Source organism: Nicotiana sylvestris, chromosome 11 (assembly GCF_000393655.2).
Source record: "Nicotiana sylvestris chromosome 11, ASM39365v2, whole genome shotgun sequence".
Taxonomy (NCBI): Eukaryota; Viridiplantae; Streptophyta; class Magnoliopsida; order Solanales; family Solanaceae; genus Nicotiana; species Nicotiana sylvestris.
In genome coordinates this window covers 136,592,386-136,611,270 of record NC_091067.1, presented here as the reverse complement: position 1 = coordinate 136,611,270, position 18,885 = coordinate 136,592,386, and the positions used below count along the sequence as shown (strand labels likewise).

The following is an 18,885-nucleotide window of genomic DNA, read 5'->3' as shown; positions in this document are numbered from 1 at the left end:
AAATGAAAAATGATGACTAACTAAGTATCTACTAAGATTCAAAATGAATCAAAATTAATCCAAAACAATGTTGTTCTTTCCAAACTTCAAAGAACATAAATGTTAGTCCTTTCAAATTCTCAAGAAACAAAAAAGAAACATTTTCCTCTCAAAAATTCAAGGAACCCAGAAACATTTTGTTCCAAAATTAGAACAAGAAGCAATTTCTTCTGTGAATTTCTAAGAAGCAGGGGAAAATTTTGTTCAGTCAACGAAGGTTTTCCAACGAAATATTATACGGAGTTTTCCCTACTCCAGGTATGTTAAGGTCATCCCTTCTTTCTTTTGGTATGGTCCACATTATACTGGAGAAATGAGCAAATACACAGTTTCCATAAATTACTATATTCATAGAAATGGTAGGGGTGTCTATATTCTTGATTCCCCATGAAAAATATTATTATCTTTTGTTCATGGGTCTTAGAATATACAGAGTTGAAAAAGTTTATCCGGAAGGAATATTGAGATTATTACGTATTTTTCATGCATTTCGCTCATTTATACATGTGTATTGACCCATGACCAGATGGCGTTATATACGAGTATATATGTAAATATATGTATATGGAATATGGGAAAAGTTACAGTGTTATATACGCAGCACCACTTGATCAGCTGGTATATGTTGATGATGTTGCCCATAGTGGCCGAGATGATATGATGGGATACCCTCAGTGGCTTGATGATATTATGTACACCCATACCTATGCATGGCACAACATTTATATGCATGTGCATGACATTATAAACGTTTCATAATATACAAAGTTATTCAGATTTAAAGATGTGTTTCTTTATTCCATGTTTCATCTATGCCTTTTACGTACTAATTTTCATGCCTTACATACTCAGTACATTTTTCGTACTGACACCCTATTTCACGGGGCCTACGTTTCATGCCCACAGGTGCAAGCAGGCAAGATGATGGTCCCCCTTCTTAGGATCCCTGATTAGCGGGAGTTGGCGTGCTCCATTTGATCCGGAGCTGCTTTTGATTTTGGTAAGATATATTTGCATATATATATATATATATGTATATGGGTATGACGTGGCTCAATCCCGTCTTTGTACAGTTATGTTTCTCTTAAAAGTCTGTGGACAGTCGGTCTAGTTGGGTTGTATGTGGCCTTGTCGGCTTTCGGTTTTGGATGTGTAGTTATCTATAGCAGCCTTGCTGGCTCGACCACTGTATTCTGCATGTATACGTACCTATGCCTTGATGGCAGGTTTCTTTCACGTATGTTATTTTTGTAATGAAACAGATGTTATACAGGTTCATATATTAGACGCATGCTTAGGGGTGTTTGAAAGATAGGACTCAGGCTCCCGCCGCGGCCCCTCAGTTTGGGTCGTGGCAAAAGTGGTATCAGAGCAGTTGTGTCTTAGGGTTGTCTACAGATGGTGTCTAGTATAGTCTTGTTTATGGGTGTGTTGTGTACCACACTTATAAATAGGAGGATACGGGACATATAGGATGTTATCCTCTCTTTTTATCTCAGATCGTGCGATACAAGAATTCATGTTCCTAACGATATGTTAAATTTTCAGTGATGCCTCCAAAGAGTACGGCCGCCCAGAAGGGAAAGTCCGTGGCTGGTGAGACTACTAGTCGAGTGCCACGAGTTACCAGGGCTTAGGGAGAGTCTCATGGTAAGGTTCCATCTCAGACTTCACATACCGCACCTTTTCCAAAAAAGCTCTGAGGGGCACCAGCTCTAGCGCCTGCCCCTATACATTCAGTACCTCAACCAGATGCGTCGGGTCAGGAGATAAGAGATGTTATTCAGTTATTGAACCAATAGTAGCCGCACAAGCTCAGTGTCAGGAAGTAGGTATTGGTCACGCAGATAGGTCCGTGAGTGCGAGGGTTCATGACTTTATTAATTTAGACCCTCTGGTATTCACTAGAGCAGATCCAAATAAGGACCCTCAAGTATTTATTGATAGAATGTAGAGGATGTTAATGGTAATGGAGACTACTGCGACTGAGTCAGTTGAGCTAGCTTCCAATAGACTCCAAGATGTTGTAGTTAATTGGTACGAGTCTTAGGAATTGTCCAGAGGTGAGGATGCCCCTCCAATAGTATGCTAGGAGTTTATGAAAGCTTTCTTCGTCAATCTACCACCAGAGCTTAGGCGAGCCAGAGTTGATAGGTTTTTAACCCTTCGATAGGGTAACCTGAGTGTTTGGGAGTACAGTCTTCAGTTTTGTTTGTTGGCCAAGTATGCTCCCACTATTGTATCTAACATGGAGGATCGGGTTCACCGGTTCGTGATGGGATTAGAGCCTCACTTGCTTAAAGATTGTATGTCGGTCTCACTTCAGCCAGACATGGATATTTCTCGTATTCAGGCATACGCTCAGGGTGTAGAGGAGCATAAATAGAAACAGAGGGCCGATCGTGAGCATGATAGGGCCCAAAATAAGAAAGCGAGGTCTTCGAGTCCTTCTATTGATTTTTGAGGTGGTCAGAGGCAACAATACTCGAGGTATCCATCCCAGACCTCGGCTAGCGTGCCCCCTCAGTTTGGCAGTAAGAGATTTGATCATTCTATATATTCAGGGTCTGGTTAGAATTTTAGGGCCTCAGGTTGTCAGTATAGGGGTAAGTCAAATCAGATGAGGCCACCCTTGCCACGATGTACTCAATGTGGTAAGAAACATACCGGGCAGTGCCATATGAAGTTAGGTGTTTGTTATACTTGTGGTTATTCATGCCAAGTTATGAGGAATTATCCGATGAGAGGTGATGCAAGCATAGCTCAGCCGTCAGGTTCTGCAACTGATTCGTCATCATCAATATGCCCCCCTGGTCAAGGTCCCCAAGCACTAATAAGTCGTGGTAGAGGCAGAGGCGGAGCATCTAGATCGAGCAGCCCTCAGAACCACATTTATGCATTGGCAAGACGACTGGACCAGGAGTCATCGCCTGATGTTGTTACGGGTATATTATCAGTCTCCTCATATGATGTATATGCACTGATTGACCCAGGTTCCACCTTATCATACATTACTCCATTAGTTGCTGGTAAGTTTGGAATAAAACCTGAATTGGTTAAACCTTTTGAGGTATTAACACCTGTTGGAGACTCGGTGATAGCTAAGCAAGTATATATTGATTGTATAATAGTAATTCATGGTCGACCTACCGTAGCAGACTTAATCGAGTTAGATATGGTATAATTTGAAGTTATAATGGGTATAGATTGGTTGGATTCTTATCATGACAACGTTGATTATAAATCAAAGATAGTCCAATTTCAATTTCCAAGGGAGCCTGTTTTGGAGTGGAAAGATAACACAGCATCGCCGAGAGGTAGATTTATTTGCTATCTCAAGGCAAGGAATATGATTAGAAAGGGCTGTATTTATCACTTAGTTCGGGTTCAACATGTGGAAGTGGAGTCACCAACCATTCAGTCCATCCCTGTGGTGAATGTGTTTGCCAATGTTTCCCCGATGAGCTTCTGGGTCTCCTGCCAGAGCGAGAAATTAAGTTTTCTATTGACCTACTACCTGATACTCACCCAATATCTATTCATCCCTATAGAATGACCCCCGTAGAGCTGAAAGAGTTAAAGGAACAACTAAGGGACTTGCTTGAAAAAGGTTTTATCAGACCTAGTACGTCACTGTGGGGAGCACCTGTGTTGTTTGTGAAAAAGAAAGATGGTTCCTTACGAATGTGTATTGATTATAGGCAACTGAATAAGGTGACGACCAAGAATAAGTACCCGCTTTCGAGAATTGATGATTTATTTGATCAGTTACAAGGTGCCAATTGTTTTTCAAAGATAGACTTGAGGTCCGGGTACCATCAGGTAAGGGTTAAGGATGAAGATATTCCGAAGACAGCATTCAAGAGTAGATATGGGCACTTTGAGTTTCGGGTTATGTCATTCGGTCTGGCCAATGCCCCAACAATATTCATGGATTTGATGAACCGTGTGTTCTAGCCCTTTTTTGATCTGTTCGTAATTGTATTTATCGATGATATATTGGTGTATTCTCATTCAGAGGATGAGCATGCGTACTGTGCTCAGAGTTCTACAAGAAGGAAAGTTGTATGCAAAATTTCTAAATGTGAATTCTAGTTGAACTCTGTAGCTTTCCTTGGGCATGTTATTTCGAGTAAAGGTATCGGGGTTGGTACACAAAATATTGAGGCAGTAAAAACTTGGCATAGACACACAACACCGATGGAGGTTCGTAGCTTTCGCGGTTTGACAGGTTATTACAAGAGGTTTGTGGAAGGATTTTCTTCCTTTTCAGCACCTTTGACAAAGTTGACTCAGAAGGGAGCAAAGTTTCAATGGACTGATGCTTGCGAATGGAGTTTCCAGGTATTAAAGGACAGATTAACGTCAGCACCAGTTCTAACGCTTCCAGAAGGGACCGATGGTTATGTGATCTATTGTGACGCTTCAGGTGTTGGATTAGGTTGTGTGTTGACGCAGCATTGTAAGGTTATGGCTTATGTTTCTAGACAACTAAGAAAGCACGAGAAGAACTACCCGACCCACAATTTAGAGTTAGTTGCGGTGATTCATGCACTAAAGATGTGGAGGCACTACTTGTATGACATTCATTTTGATATCTATACGGACCATAGGAGCCTCTAGTACATCTTCAAGCAAAAGGAATTGAATCTACGATAAAGGAGATGGTTGGTGCTACTTAAAGACTATGACATTGATATTTTATACCATCCAGGGAAGGCAAACGTAGTAGCCAACGCCCTCAGCCATTGATCTATGGGTAGCCTGTCATATTTACAGCCAGAAAAGAGGGGAATATCCCATGAGTTTCATCAACTAGCTAGTCTTGGAGTTCGGTTACTGGACTCAGGTGACGTTGGAATTACTCTTCAGGATACGACAACATCCTCTTTAGTAACTGAAGTAAAGGAACGCCAGTACGAGGATCCTGTGTTAGTTCATTATAGGGATACCACCCTTCAGAAAGAGAAGACGCCGTTTGAAATTATAGAAGATGGGGTCCTCTGATATCGTGGACGATTATGTCTGCCTAATGTTCCAGGGCTATGTCGGCAGATTATTGGAGAAACTCACTATTCTCATTATTCTATCCATCCAGGAGCAACAAAGATGTATCATGATATCAGAGAAGTGTATTGGTGGGATGGAATGAAAAAGGATATAGCAGAATTTGTTGCCTAGTGTCATACTATCAGCAAGTTAAGATTGAGCATGAGAAACCCGGTGGGTTATTGCAAGCTATGGAGATTTCAATTTGGAAATAGGAAGTAATCAATATGGACTTCATCGTAGGCTTACCTCGTACCCAGCGTAAGTTCGATTCAATATGGATGATTGTTGATAGGCTTACAAAGTCAACCCATTTTCTACTCGTTAGAACTACATATTCCTCAGAGGATTATGCAAGACTTCATATTGAGGAAATAGTACGACTGCATGGTGTCCCTATATCTATTATCTCGGATAGAGGAGCTCAATTTACAGCTAACTTCTGGAGGTCCTTCCAAAAAGGATTGGGGAATCAAGTAAGTCTTAGTACAACATTTCATCCCCAGACGGATGGACAGGCTAAGCGTAATATTCAGACACTGGAGGATATGTTACGAGCTTATGTAATGGACTTTAAAGGTAGCTGGGATGATCATCTGTTGCTTGTTGAGTTCGCATATAATAATAGCTACCATTCCAGTATTCAGATGGCTCCATATGAAGCTTTTTATGGATAGAAGTGTAGGTCGCCTATAGGCTGGTTTGATATTGGAGAATCTAGATTACATGGTCCAGACCTGGTTCAGTAAGCTCTATAAAAGTAAAGCTTATCTGGTATCGACTATTGACAGCTCAAAGTCGTCAGAAGTCATATTCTGACGTGCGGCGATGAGATTTAGAGTTCAGGGTTGATAACTGGGTATTCTTAAAGGTGTCACCTATAAAGGGTGTGATGAGGCTTGGCAAGAAAGGTAAACTTAGCCCACGGTATATTGGGCCTTATAGGATCATTCGGAGAGTGGGACAAGTAGCTTATGAGTTAGAATTGCCCTCAGAATTGGAGTCTATCCATCCGGTTTTTCACGTATCTATGTTACGGAAGTGCATTGGCAATCCTACCCGAGTGGTGCCCACAAATAATGTCCAGATTATAGAGGACTTGTCATACGAGGAAATTCAAATTCCGGTTGCAATTCTATACCAACAAATCTGCAAGCTACGAAACAAGGAGGTAACCTTCGTGAAATTACTTTGGAGCAACAATAATGTGGAAGAAATGACTTGGGAGGTAGAGGAAGACATGAAGTCTAGATATCCCTACTTATTTCCTCCTCTAGAGAAGGGTCTGACTAAGAGGTCATAATCTGAAGGTGTGTGTACGAATTCTTGTGCTAGCTATTGTTATTGGTCGAGTGAGGCCATCGTCGTTATTAATGATTGTGGTCCTATATGGCGTTAAATTATTGAGTTTCTACAAGAAGAGTTGGTAGTAGCGTTGTTACAAAGGCGACGCTTCCAAGGTTAAATAAATCTTGGAGAGTTAAACATTCGAGGACGAATGTTTCTAAGGGGGGGGGGAGGATGTTACAATCTCGCGTTTTCGTACGTTAAAATTTTATTTTCAGTTAACCGACGTAGACTCGGGGATGAGATCATCTTGACGTTAACGTACTTACGCTATTTATAAAAAACAATAAATAAGTGTTAAGAAGTATAAAGGGGTACACGGATTAAAGAAAACGAGTTTCATTGAAAGTGGCCAATTTGGAATAAAATACGGGTCGAGCAATAATACCCGATAATTATGAACTAGTATCATACAAGGTACCATATGACCATGGTAGTATAATGTACAGAATATATATATATATTAAAAATAAGTTGAATTTTAAGTAATTTGGGGCAATCTTTAAATTATGCGGGTAATTGATTAATTACCGGGTAATGGGACATTACCTGATTAACTAATAAGTGGATAAAAACGTAATAATTATCCCCCAATCACGTGGCAAGAATCCACCATGTCAAGAATGTGACTAAGAAGTCACTTATGCCTAGGTAGCAACCTAGGCATAAATGAAAAATGATGACTAACTAAGTATCTGCTAAGATTCAAAATGAACTAAATGAATCCAAAACAATTTTGTTCTTTCCAAACTTCAAAGAACAGAAACATTAGTCCTTTCAAATTCTCAAGGAACAAAAAAGAAATGTTTTCCTCTCAAAAATTCAAGGAACCCATAAACGTTTTCTTCAATTCCAAAATTAGAACAAGAAGCAATTTCTTATGTGAATTTATAAGAAGCAGGGGAAAATTTCATTCAGTCAACGAAGGTTTTCTAGCGAAATATTATACAGAGTTTTCCCTACTCCAGGTAAGTTAAGGTCATCCTTCTTTCTTTTGGCATGGTCCAAATTATACTGGAAAAATAAGCAAACACACAGTTTCCATAAATTACTCTATTCATAGAAATGGTAGGGGTGTCTATATTCTTGATTCCCCATGAAAAATATTATTATCTTCTGTTCATGGGTCTCAGAATAAGACACGGTTGAAAAAGTTTATCCAGAAGGAATGCTGAGATTATTATGTATTTTCATGCATTTCACTCATTTATACATGTGCATTGACCCATGACCAGATGTCATTTTATACACGTATATATGTAAATATATGTATATGGGATGTGGGAAAAGGTTACGACGTTATATACGCAGCACCACTTGATCAGAGGGTATATATTGATGATGTTGCCCACAGTGGCCAAGATAATATGATGGGATGCCCTCAGTGGATTGATGATATTATGTACGCCCATACTTATGCATGACATGACATTTATACGCACGTGCATGACATTATAAACGTTTCAGAATTTATAAAGTTATTCATATTTAAATATGTGTTTCCCTATTCCATGTTTCATCTATGTCATTTACGTACTAATTTTCATGCCTTACGTACTCAGTATATTTTTCATACTGACACCCTATTGCACGGGGCCTGTGTTTCATGCCCGTAGGTGCAGGTAGGCAAGCTGACTGTCCCCCTTCTTAGGATCCCTGATCAGCGAGAGTTTGCGTGCTCCAATTATTCCGGATCTGCTTTTGATTTTGGTGCGATACGTTTGTATATATTTATATATATGTATATGGGTATGATGTGGCTCAGTCCCGTATTTGTATATTTATGTTTCTATTAGAGGTCTGTGGACAGTCAATCTAGTTGGGTTGTATGTGGCCTTATCGGCTTTCGGTTTTGGATGTATAGTTGTGTATAGCAGCCTTGACGGCTCACCCACTATATTCTACATGTATATGTACCTATGAGTTGATGGCAGGTTTCCTTCACGTATGTTATTTTTGTAATGCAACAGATGTTATACAGGTTCATATCTTAGACGCATGCTTAGGGTGTTTAACAGATAGGACTCAGGCACCCGTCGCGACCTATCGATTTGGGTCATGACATTCAAGAAGTACCTAATGAGAAGAAAGGGTTCTTCAAGAGGTGCAACCTTCAACAAACCAAGGGCTCCTAAAAAATAGACCAACGAGGGCTGCTACAAATGTGGTAAGACTGACCTAATGAGAAGAAAGGGTTCTTCAAAAGGTGCAACCTTCAACAAACCAAGGGCTCCTGAAAATAGACCAACGAAGGCTGCTACCTAATGAGAAGAAAGGGTTCTTCAAGAGGTGCAACCTTCAACAAACCAAGGGCTCCTGAAAAATAGACCAATGAGGGCTGCTACAAATGTGGTAAGACTGACCACATGATCAAAAATTATCCCTAGTGGGAAATTGAATGGAAGGAGGAAAGGGTTGAACAAAAAAAAATAGGAAGAAGGAATAGGTTCAACCCAAAAGGAACAAAGGATTAACAAAGGCTATAGTTGTTGCTTGGGGAGGATTCAGAAGATGAAGCTGGTGATGAACAAGCACTTATGGCCATTGGAAAATTAGACGATGAATAAGAGGTAAGTGTTATTCATCTTAAAGATAAGATTAAATTTTTGTCTAAAGAAAGACTATCTGAATTATTGCTAGACTTAATTGATGAGTCTGAGGTCATAAACAATGAGAAGGAACAATTGTCTAGGGAATGTGTGATCCTAAAAGCCAAGTGCAAAAATCTGGAATTTAGGGTTAGTGAAAGTGATAGTAAAAATGCTAAGTTGAAGAACCAGGTTGTTGAACTTGACACCAGTGTCTTAGAACTTAGGTCTGAAAATTTAAAACTAAAATTAGGAACATATAAGAAGAAAGATGATCACACACATCTGACCTTAGAAGAAAATATAGGAAAGATGAAGGATGAGTTGTACAAGAAAGATGAGCAGATATGAGTTCTAAAAGAAGATCTAGGCAAGGTGAAGCATGAACTAGATAGAACTTGCAAATGGAATAAATCCTCTGATGCACTATCTTGGCTACAAGAGCACCACAGTAGCAACAAGAGAGGACTTGGCTATAAGACCCCAGCACCTAAGTGGGATACCAAAAGCAAATACATCACACTTCCTAAAAACAAAATCTGCACACACTGTGGCAAGATAGATCATTACAAAAGTGAATGTAATGCAAAAGAAAAGGCCAGTCAAAAGAACAAAACATTTGTTTAAGAGAAAAATAGGCTACTTGGATGGGCCAAAAGGAATTTAATTCACCCCTTTGCGTATAGAAAGGGACCCAAACTAGTTTGGGTTCCTAAGACTAACCCCTGATTTCGTTTTGCAGGTCTAAGTGAAGGGAAGTAGCCAAATATGGTACATGGATAGTGGATGCTCAAAGCATATGACTGGAAGCAAGAACCAATTCCTTTCACTTGAGGATCTAAAAGGAGGTAATTTCTCCTTTGGAAATGGGAAGAAAGGTGAGATCATTGGGGTTGGAAAGGTAGGTAAGACAGACACACATTCCATTGAGAATGTCTACTTGATAGATGGCTTGAAATATAGCATAGTTAGTGTATCACAACTATGTGACAGAGGTAACCTGGTAGCATTCAACTCTACCAAATGTTTTGTGATTAATCTTACCACTGACAAGATTATTTTGCAGGGAAAAAGAGTTAATAATGTTTACATTGTATATTTGTCTACTGTTTTAGAAAATGAACTCACTTGCTTGAGTGTGTTAGACAATGATCCCCTCTTGTGGCACAAAAGACTTTGTCATGCAAGTCTGAATCAACTCAACAAATTATTCTCCAAGGGCCTGGTGATAGGGTTACCTAATATCAAGTTCAAGGAAGACAAAGCTTGTGAGGCTTGTGCAAGGGGGAAGTAGTTAAGATCATCTTTTAAAAGCAAGAAATGGTAAGCACAACCAGTACGATGGAACTGGTTCATATGGATCTCTGTGGTCCAATGAGAACATTGAGCGGATGTGGTAAGAAATATGTGATGGTACTTGTTGACGATTATTCTAGGTTTACCTGGGTACTGTTTTTAACATCTAAGGATGAAGCATTTGACATGTTTGCTACCTTTGTTAGAAAACTCAGAAACAACTAGGTAATCAACTTGCATCAATTAGGTCTGATCATGAAACTGAATTTGAAAATGCTGAATTTTGTGATATGCATGGTATAGATCATAATTTCTCTGCCCCTAGGACTCCTCAACAAAATGGAGTAGTTGAAATAAAGAATAGAACTCTTGAAGATATGGTTAGGACTATGCTTCTTTCTAGTAAACTGCCGCATAGCTTCTGGGTAGAGGCTGTAAATACTGCATGTTACATCATTAATAGATGTATAACTAGACCTCTTGTAGAGAAGACTCCCTATGAGTTACTTAAAGGGAGAAAACCAAATATATCCCATCTTAGGGCATTTGGATGTAAGTGCTTTGTACACAATAATAGAAAAGACTCCCTAGGTAAGTTTGATCCCAGAAGTGATGAGGGAGTATTCTTGGGATATTCTTCACATAGAAAAGCTTATAAAGTGTACAACAAATGAACTTTGTGTGTAGAAGAAATTGTACATGTAGTTTTTGATGAAACTAACATTCTTTCTGAGAGACAGGAACATGAAGATGACGCTATTGGGCTGGTAAAATAATTGAGTGAAGTCACAGCTCAAGTTGAAGATGCACCAAAAGAAGGAACAGGTGATGGAACAGGTTCTTCCATCCAAGTCAACTTAACAAGGGGAATTGAACAAAGAAGAACTGAAACCAATCCCCTAATGGAACCTGTCCATGAGCATGTTCCTCAGCAACAAAACATGGGAGAAACATCAAACAGAAACCAGTTGGTTGTGAAACCTTACAAGTATCAAAGTTCTCATCCCATTGAGAACATAATTACTTACCCAACATTTAGAGTTAAAATTAGATCACAATTAAAGAATCTATGTGCTTTTGATGCTTTCTTATCTCTTATTGAACCTAAAAATATTGCTGAGGGTTTGCAGGATGCAGATTGGGTAAATGCAATGCAAGATGAACTCAATCAGTTTGAGAGAAGTCAAGTTTAGCATCTAGTTACAAGACCCAAGGAAAGATCAGTAATTGGCACTAAATGGGTCTTCAGAATCAAGCTTGATGAAGATGGAACAATTACAAGGAACAAGGTAAGACTGGTGGTCCAAGGTTATAGCCAAGATGAGGGTATATATTATGATAAGACCTTTGCTCCAGTTGCAAGATTGGAGGAAATAAGACACCTCATAGCCTTTGCAGCACACATGGAATTCACTCTTCATCAGATGGATGTCAAAAGTACCTTTCTGAATGGCTACCTAAAAGAAGAAGTGTTTGTCAATTAACCTCTAGGTCTTGAGAGCAAAGAGTGTCCGGAACGCGTGTACAAATTAGGCAAGGCTCTCTATGGACTCAAGCAGGCTCCTGGAGCATGGTATGAATGACTATCCAAATTCCTGCTTGAACATGACTATAGGAGAGGTAAAATTGACAGTACTCTATTCTTGAGGGAAAAAAGGTAAGGATCTTCTTGTAGTACAAATATATGTTGATGACATAATTTTTGGGGAAACCACTGACAAAGTCAGTAAGGACTTTGCCAAATTAATGGGGAGTGAGTTTGAAATGAGTATGATTGGTGAACTTAATTTTTTCTTAGGCTTATAGATCAATCAAAACCCAAATATAACCATGATCCATCAGCAAAAATATGCAAAAGAGTTGATTAAGAAGTTTTAAATGGATGAATCAAATAAAATGGAGAAATCCATTGCAATAGCTACTAAATTAGACATAGATGAACATGGTTCATCTATTGATCAGAAGTTGTGTAAGGTTATGATTGGTTCACTTTTGTATCTTACTGCTGGCAGACCTGACATAGTTTTTAGTGTAGGACTTTGTGCTCATTTTTAGGAAAATCCTAAGGAATCTCACTTGACTGTTGTCAAGAGGATACTGAGATATTTGAAAGGCACTACTGATATTTGTCTTTGATACCGTAAAGGTACTAACTTTAATCTAGTAGGATATGATGATGTTGACTATGCAGGTTTCCTTGTGGATAGAAAAAGCACCTCAGGTATGGCTCATTTTCTTGGTTCATGTCTGGTATCATGGGCCACTAAAAAGCATAATTCAGTGGCTTTATCCACTGCTGAGGCTGAATATGTTGTTGCTGCCTCTTGTTGTGCTCAATTATTATGGATCAAATAGCAGCTGATAGATTTTGGCATTGAAGTTAGTTGCATTACTATCTTTTGTGATAACACTAGTGCTATAAGTATGAAAAAGAACCTAGTTCATCATAAGAGGACTAAGCACATAGATGTTAGACATCACTTCTTAAGGGAAAACTATGAGAAAGGATTGATTACCATAGAATTTTGTGCTACCGATAAATAAATTTCTAACATCTTTACTAAAGCACTGAGTAGAGAAAGCTTTGAAAGGAACAGGGTAGAATTAGGGATGATTAAGATCACCTAATGGGACCAGCTCAGAATAAAAAATGAAAAAAAAAATTGGCTAGGAAATTTAGAACATGTGTAAATATCTAGATTAATTTTTTACTTAGCTTCATACTGTAAATATTATACTCCTGTGACATGTGTTAATATGACTCACTGGTCTCTAACAAAATTTTCTCTATTGTGGTAAATTGATGTATGATCAAGAGAATTTTAAATGAAGAACCTAGTTCATCAGTATTGGTTCATCTGCCTGACAAGGTATGTTTTCTATAATCTGCACAATTAGAAATTTAGATATTTAAATCATGAGCATAGTCCTACCATTGTTCAACACATTATAAAATCCTATCCGTTTGTTTTTGAACCAGTTCCGCCCTTATTAGAATTATCACCACAAAAAATGCCTAAAATTTAGGGAAGCCTAACCGTTCGTTCAACTTGTAATTTCAGGTTGATTATACCTCTAATTGACTACTAAAGCTACGGTATCCATTAAATGACTCCTCTTTAAATACCCATTATTACCTTCTTCCACCCTCATTATTCCAAACCGTCAAAAATTCTTTTTCACTCTAAATTGTTTTCTTTTCTAAAAGCCTAACTCACAAAATCTCTCAAGCCTTCAGCTACAATGTCGAACCCTCAAGATAACTCAGGGACTCCTCCACCATCATCCCCTTCTGGTTCCTCTACGCCTTTTCCACCCAGTACAAACCCCCAGCCTAAGAAAAGACGTATTAAAATGCTAGCTAGAAAAACTACAGCCTCTGGTGCATTGTCAAAGAAATTAAACGCACAATTGAAGGCTGCCCAAGCCCAAGATTCTGATAACTCAGACAATTCATTCAAATCTATGAGTGAGGGGGGAGGACCTGGGTCTTCTGACTTTGAGAAGACTCAAAACCCCCCTTCTAATGTAAGTTCCGCTTTGGCTGAAAATTTAGAAAATAGGTTTGTTTTGGTTGGGACTATCAAGGATGTGGAAATGACTGAATTGGGAAGAAGTGGAGGTAAAAAGAAAATTGCAAAATAAAAAGAGAGAGAGGGTATATGTGGTGATGTGAGGGGAAAAGGGAAAGGAGTGGCTGGTTCTTCACCCACTTCTGAATTATCGTTACTAGCTATCTGTGGGGTTGCACATGGAACAGTGGAAGAAAGTGGCAAGAAGTCAGGGGGAAGTGGTTCAGGGGAGGCTGCTAAAGATTTGGTTAATCTAAGTTAACAGGCAGATGAACCTGGTTCATTTATTGAGGAGACCCTAGCAGACCTTCTATAGAAAGTAGGTGCCAGTTATGATCCAAAGAAAAGGAGAACTCCAACATCAAAAGCCCCCAGTGCTACTAAACCTTCTAAGAAACGAAAGGCTTTCTCCCCAACAACTACTGAAACTCCCTTACCAAAGGGAAGAGACCCAAGAAGCAGGGTGAAACAGAGTGAGAGTGAACTACAAAAGGCTTTGGTTGAAAGTAAGAAGAAGAGGATGGATAAAGGAAAAGGTAAGGTTGCAGAGTCCTCTGAAGCTGTTGATGTTGAGGAGATGGAACAGGTCCATCAAGAGGAACATACAACAATGGAGTTTCAGACTCCCAAGCCCAAAAAGACCAAGACCTCTTCCAAGAAGTCTTCATCTGTGTCTAAGGCTGCTAAACCTCCGTTGGCCAAAAGGACAAGGTCTACAGTGAAAAGCAAACAAGTTAGAGTTTCTAAAGATGAGGAATGGAGTGGTGAAGAAGAAAGTGAGTCTGATGTTGAACAAGACAAACTGGCCAAGTTTGTCAAAAGAATATTTTTGAAGGGAAGATTGCTGAAAGACTTAGTGGAACCAGGAATGGTTCGTTTGGTTGATGCCCTAGCTATTCAGGGCTGGAAGGACATGGTCTTTCAGATGGATGGAAGGCTGGCCAGGAATGAGATCATTAAATTTATGGCAAATGCTGATGTCAAAGATGGCAGAGTGACCAGCCAAGTAAAAGGAGTTCAAGTGACATTTGATGCAGAGAAGCTGGGAGGGATTCTTGACATCCCTACAGAGGGATGTGATGACTACACCATGCAAAGATGGCCAAGTTTGGATTCCCTTCCTACTGCCCTGGAAATCACTAGGAGATTCTGTGATGTTGAAGAAGTGAACGAGGCCAAGTTTGTGCACAAGAGTGAAATGAAGCCACAACACAAAGTCCTCTTTGAGTTTGTCAACAAGTGCCTACTGCCTAGGCAGGAAAGAAGGCATATTGCTAACTATATGGATTTTGTTCTAATGGAGTGCCTTGAATGTGGAAGGCAAATCAACTGGCCTGCATTCATCATCAAGCAACTAGACAGGGTTATCAATGGCTCCAAGGCCCATGCCACCCCCTATGGATTTATTCTGACTACTGTTCTGGATCGATGAAAGGTGCCTCTGAAGAAATGGGAAATGGCCACAAGCAAGGACTACTTTGGGATTAATACTCTGATTGCTTGTGACTATCTAGTTAATGCCATTACAAATGAACCTAGTTCATCCAAGAAGACACCTATCAACAGTAAAGTCAGGGCTTTAGTTCAGGAAAGTGAGGCAGAGAATGTTGAGATAGCTAGGCTGAAGGCTCGCTTAGCAGAGGTTGAATCTAAGAGTGATGCTCTCAGAACTGAGCTTACCAAGGAAAAGGAGAAGAATGATGGGATTCTTCACAATATGTTAAATCTTCTCCAAGCCGAAAATAAACCCTCTAGCTCCCCCAAGCCTTAGGAATTCTAGCCATTATCTCCTGAACCTGTCTAGTACCATCAGTGACCCAGATTAGGGATTTCTCTTTCTTTTTGCTCATGTTTTGAATATTTTTGCTTTTTGTTTGTGGATTGTGGTATCAACATATCTTCTATCAATGATATCTACTGTTTTTGCTATTATAGACTATTAATATTTCCTTGATAGTTTAAATATGTTTACCTAATTACTGATGATTAATCCATGATTGCACTTGCAGTTGCCCCAGTGGCCATGAGTACTTATTAAAATCTGGGACTCACACTTTTTTTATGCAACTTTTCGATGATGCCAAAAGGGGGAAGAGATGTTGTACTTTACATATTATGAATATGTGATGTTTATAACCTAATTAACCCGGTCCTTGATGATAAATGAATTTTTATAAACTTTGTATTGATGAATAAGCTTAGTTCTTACAAGGTCTAAGTGAGGGAAAAGCACATAATTTGTCATCATCAAAAAGGGAGAATTTGTTGGCCCAAGTAAATATGAAGTTTTGAAGACTGACAAAAGAACTCAGACATGGACCAGGTCCATCTTGTGAAGCACAATCGTGATCAACTCAAACATGTGAGATGCACATGAAGGAGATAAATCGAACTTATCAGAAGTAATATCTCCTGATCATGATCGAAAAGGTTGCATATTGGATATGGAGAAAGACTCCTTACACAAAGAGAACACAGTTTAGGAAGAGGATTGAGTTAGAGTATGAGATCAACTAGAACCCTTCCACCATGTAAGAGTAGCATCTGCATCCTAGTCAATCTCGAATTACTAACTCCTTAAATATTAGTGTTGTTCTCTTTTACAGGCAATGCACATATGCAGAAGTTAAACGTGAATTGAGAGCAAAATAGCAAGGTAATTTTGCAAGCAATTTATGTGTGATTCAAGCGTGCAATCCTAAAACTACTTGAACCAGATAGAAGAAGCAGTTCCTAGTTACTATCTTTTATTCTAGTTCAATTGTAGTAGGTGATTTTACATTGTACCTTTCAGCTTTTATAGAAGCAATTGTATTAGGTACTTAGAGTTTTTAAGTTAGAGTTAACTTGAAGTTGTCGCAACAGTTGAGGTTGTGTGCCACAATGGGATTAGAGTTAATCCTAGGTTTACAAAAGAGTGTTTGTAAATGCATTTTTTTGCTCAGTGATTCTAGTGGAGAGTTTGGAAAAATCCTACTGGAAGGTAGGTCGTGGTTTTTTCACCTTTTGAGCCACGTGTTTTCCACGTAAAATCTCTGTGTTCTTTATTTTCTATACTTATTATTCCGCAACAGTAGTAGTTGGAACACATAGAAGAACCAGGTTCTTCTATAATCAAGTTAAGCAAAAATTGGGTACCACACAAATCACACACCCCCCCCCCTCTTGTGTGGTATTGAAGTCTAAAACATCAAGGAACAAACTAAAAATGAAAATTTGGTGGCGCATGGATACTCGTCACCACACCTATACGCCACACACATGAATTTTCACATAAAACATAAGTCAGGGATTCCTATTCCCTCAAGTCAAGGTTAAACCAAACACTTACCTCAAACCAATGGGTAATTCAACACTCAATCACCGCTTTACCTCTCGATTCTACCACCAATTCACCCGTATCTAGTCATAATTAACTCAATAACATCAATAAGTGCTAAATAATTCAACTCCAATGTATAATTAAAGTTTCTCTACCATTTCCCCCAAAAAGTCAAAAATCGACCTAGGGCCCGCTTGGTCAAAACTCGAGGTTCGGACCAAAACTCGATTACCCATTCATGCTTGAGCTCGAATATGCAATTTATTTTTGGAATCCGACGTCAATTTGAGGTTCAAATACCCAAAATTTGAAAATCCTAATTTCTACCCAAGAACACCCAATTTTCCATGAAAACCCCTAGATTTTGAGATGAAATCATGTAAAAAGATGAATTAGATTAAAGAAGAGGAGTTATAAATCACATACCTATGATTTGGAGAAGTCTGGGTCTTTGAAACACTTCCTAGGGATGTTTAGGGTTCGAAATTTTTAAGAATGAAGTGAAAATCCCGTCCAAAAGATGTTTTGATCAGGTGCAGATCAATTGCGAACCTGCTGCATGTCTGCTCCTCTCGCAATTGCGAGCATTTTGTCGCAATTGCGATGACTGGCCCTTCCATGTTGACTTCGCAATTGCGAAGGGAGGTTCGCAAATGCGAACAAGGCAGGCATGGGCTTCTTCGCAATTGTGATAAAGCCCTCGCAATTGTCAAGCCTGTTAGGCTCGCATTGCTAAGCCTGACTTCGCAATTGCAAGATCAGAGCCTGCAACAATACCAGATGCAACAACCAATTTTCTCTAAGTCCCAAAACACTTCGTGGCCTATCCAAAACTCACTCGAGCCCTCGGGGCTCCAAACCAAACATGCACGCAAGTCTAAAAACATTATACAGACTTGCTCGTACGATCAAATCATAAAAATAACATCAACAACTATGAATTTAATCTCAAATTCAAGAAATTCATAAGATAGTTCAAAATTTCTATTTACTCAACCAAGGGTCTGATTTACATCAAATCAACTCTGGTTCTTACCAAATTTCACATATACTACTTAAACATTATATTAAACATGTATCGGGCTCCGGAACCAAAATACGGGCCTGATACCATCAATATCACACACCATTTTATTTCAAAAAGTCCTTATATTTTCCAGGAAACAATTTTCTTTAAAAATTCTTTTCTCGGGCTAAGGGCATCGGAATTCAATTCTGGGTATACGCCCAAGTCCCATATTTTACTACGGACCCTCTAGGACCATCGGAATATGGGTCTGGGTCTATTTACCCAAAATGTTAACGGAGGTTAACTAAAATCAACTTTTTAAGCCATAAATCATTATTTCTCAATTTTTTCATACAAAAGCTTTCTGGTATCGGGTCAGGACTACGCACGCAAATCGATAAGAGATGAAAGGAGGTTCAAGGCCTTAGAATATGGAAACGGGTTCTAAAACAAAAGATGACCTTTTGGGTCATCACATTCTCCACCTCTAAAACAACCATTCATCCTCGAACGGACATAGAAAAGTACCTAAGTTGGTAAAAAGATGGGGTTATCGGCTCCGCATATCGGACTCGGACTCCCAAGTAGCTACCTTTACAGGCTGATCTCTTCATTGCACACGACCCGACGGATAACTCTTCGATCTCAACTGACTAACCTTCC

General features: G+C 39.2%; 2 protein-coding genes across 2 annotated transcripts; both read left to right on the top strand.

The window, feature by feature from the left end:
• The first annotated feature begins 12,215 nt into the window (after window positions 1-12,215).
• Window positions 12,216-12,674, top strand: LOC138881702 (secreted RxLR effector protein 161-like). The gene is made up of 2 exons (XM_070161951.1): window positions 12,216-12,360; window positions 12,466-12,674. Exons 1-2 carry the CDS (start codon window positions 12,216-12,218, stop codon window positions 12,672-12,674), a joined length of 354 nt encoding a protein of 117 aa, XP_070018052.1.
• An 888-nt stretch (window positions 12,675-13,562) lies between these two features.
• On the top strand, window positions 13,563-15,323 carry LOC138881701 (uncharacterized). Its single transcript, XM_070161950.1, has 3 exons — window positions 13,563-13,941; window positions 14,053-14,138; window positions 14,208-15,323. The coding sequence occupies exons 1-3, from the start codon at window positions 13,563-13,565 to the stop codon at window positions 15,321-15,323; spliced, it is 1,581 nt and encodes a 526-aa protein (XP_070018051.1).
• Window positions 15,324-18,885: the final 3,562 nt, after the last annotated feature.

Bases quoted from the DNA above. Each gene is read 5' to 3' on its own strand.
- LOC138881702 (XM_070161951.1), top strand. From the start codon at position 12,216: ATGGAGAAATCCATTGCAATAGCTACTAAATTAGACATAGATGAACAT. The intron at 12,361-12,465 runs GTGCTCATTTTT...GATACCGTAAAG, and splicing joins AGTTTTTAGTGTAGGACTTT to GTACTAACTTTAATCTAGTA.
- LOC138881701 (XM_070161950.1), top strand. From the start codon at position 13,563: ATGTCGAACCCTCAAGATAACTCAGGGACTCCTCCACCATCATCCCCT. The intron at 13,942-14,052 runs GTAAAAAGAAAA...TATCGTTACTAG, and splicing joins TGAATTGGGAAGAAGTGGAG to CTATCTGTGGGGTTGCACAT. The intron at 14,139-14,207 runs GTTAATCTAAGT...GACCTTCTATAG, and splicing joins GGGAGGCTGCTAAAGATTTG to AAAGTAGGTGCCAGTTATGA.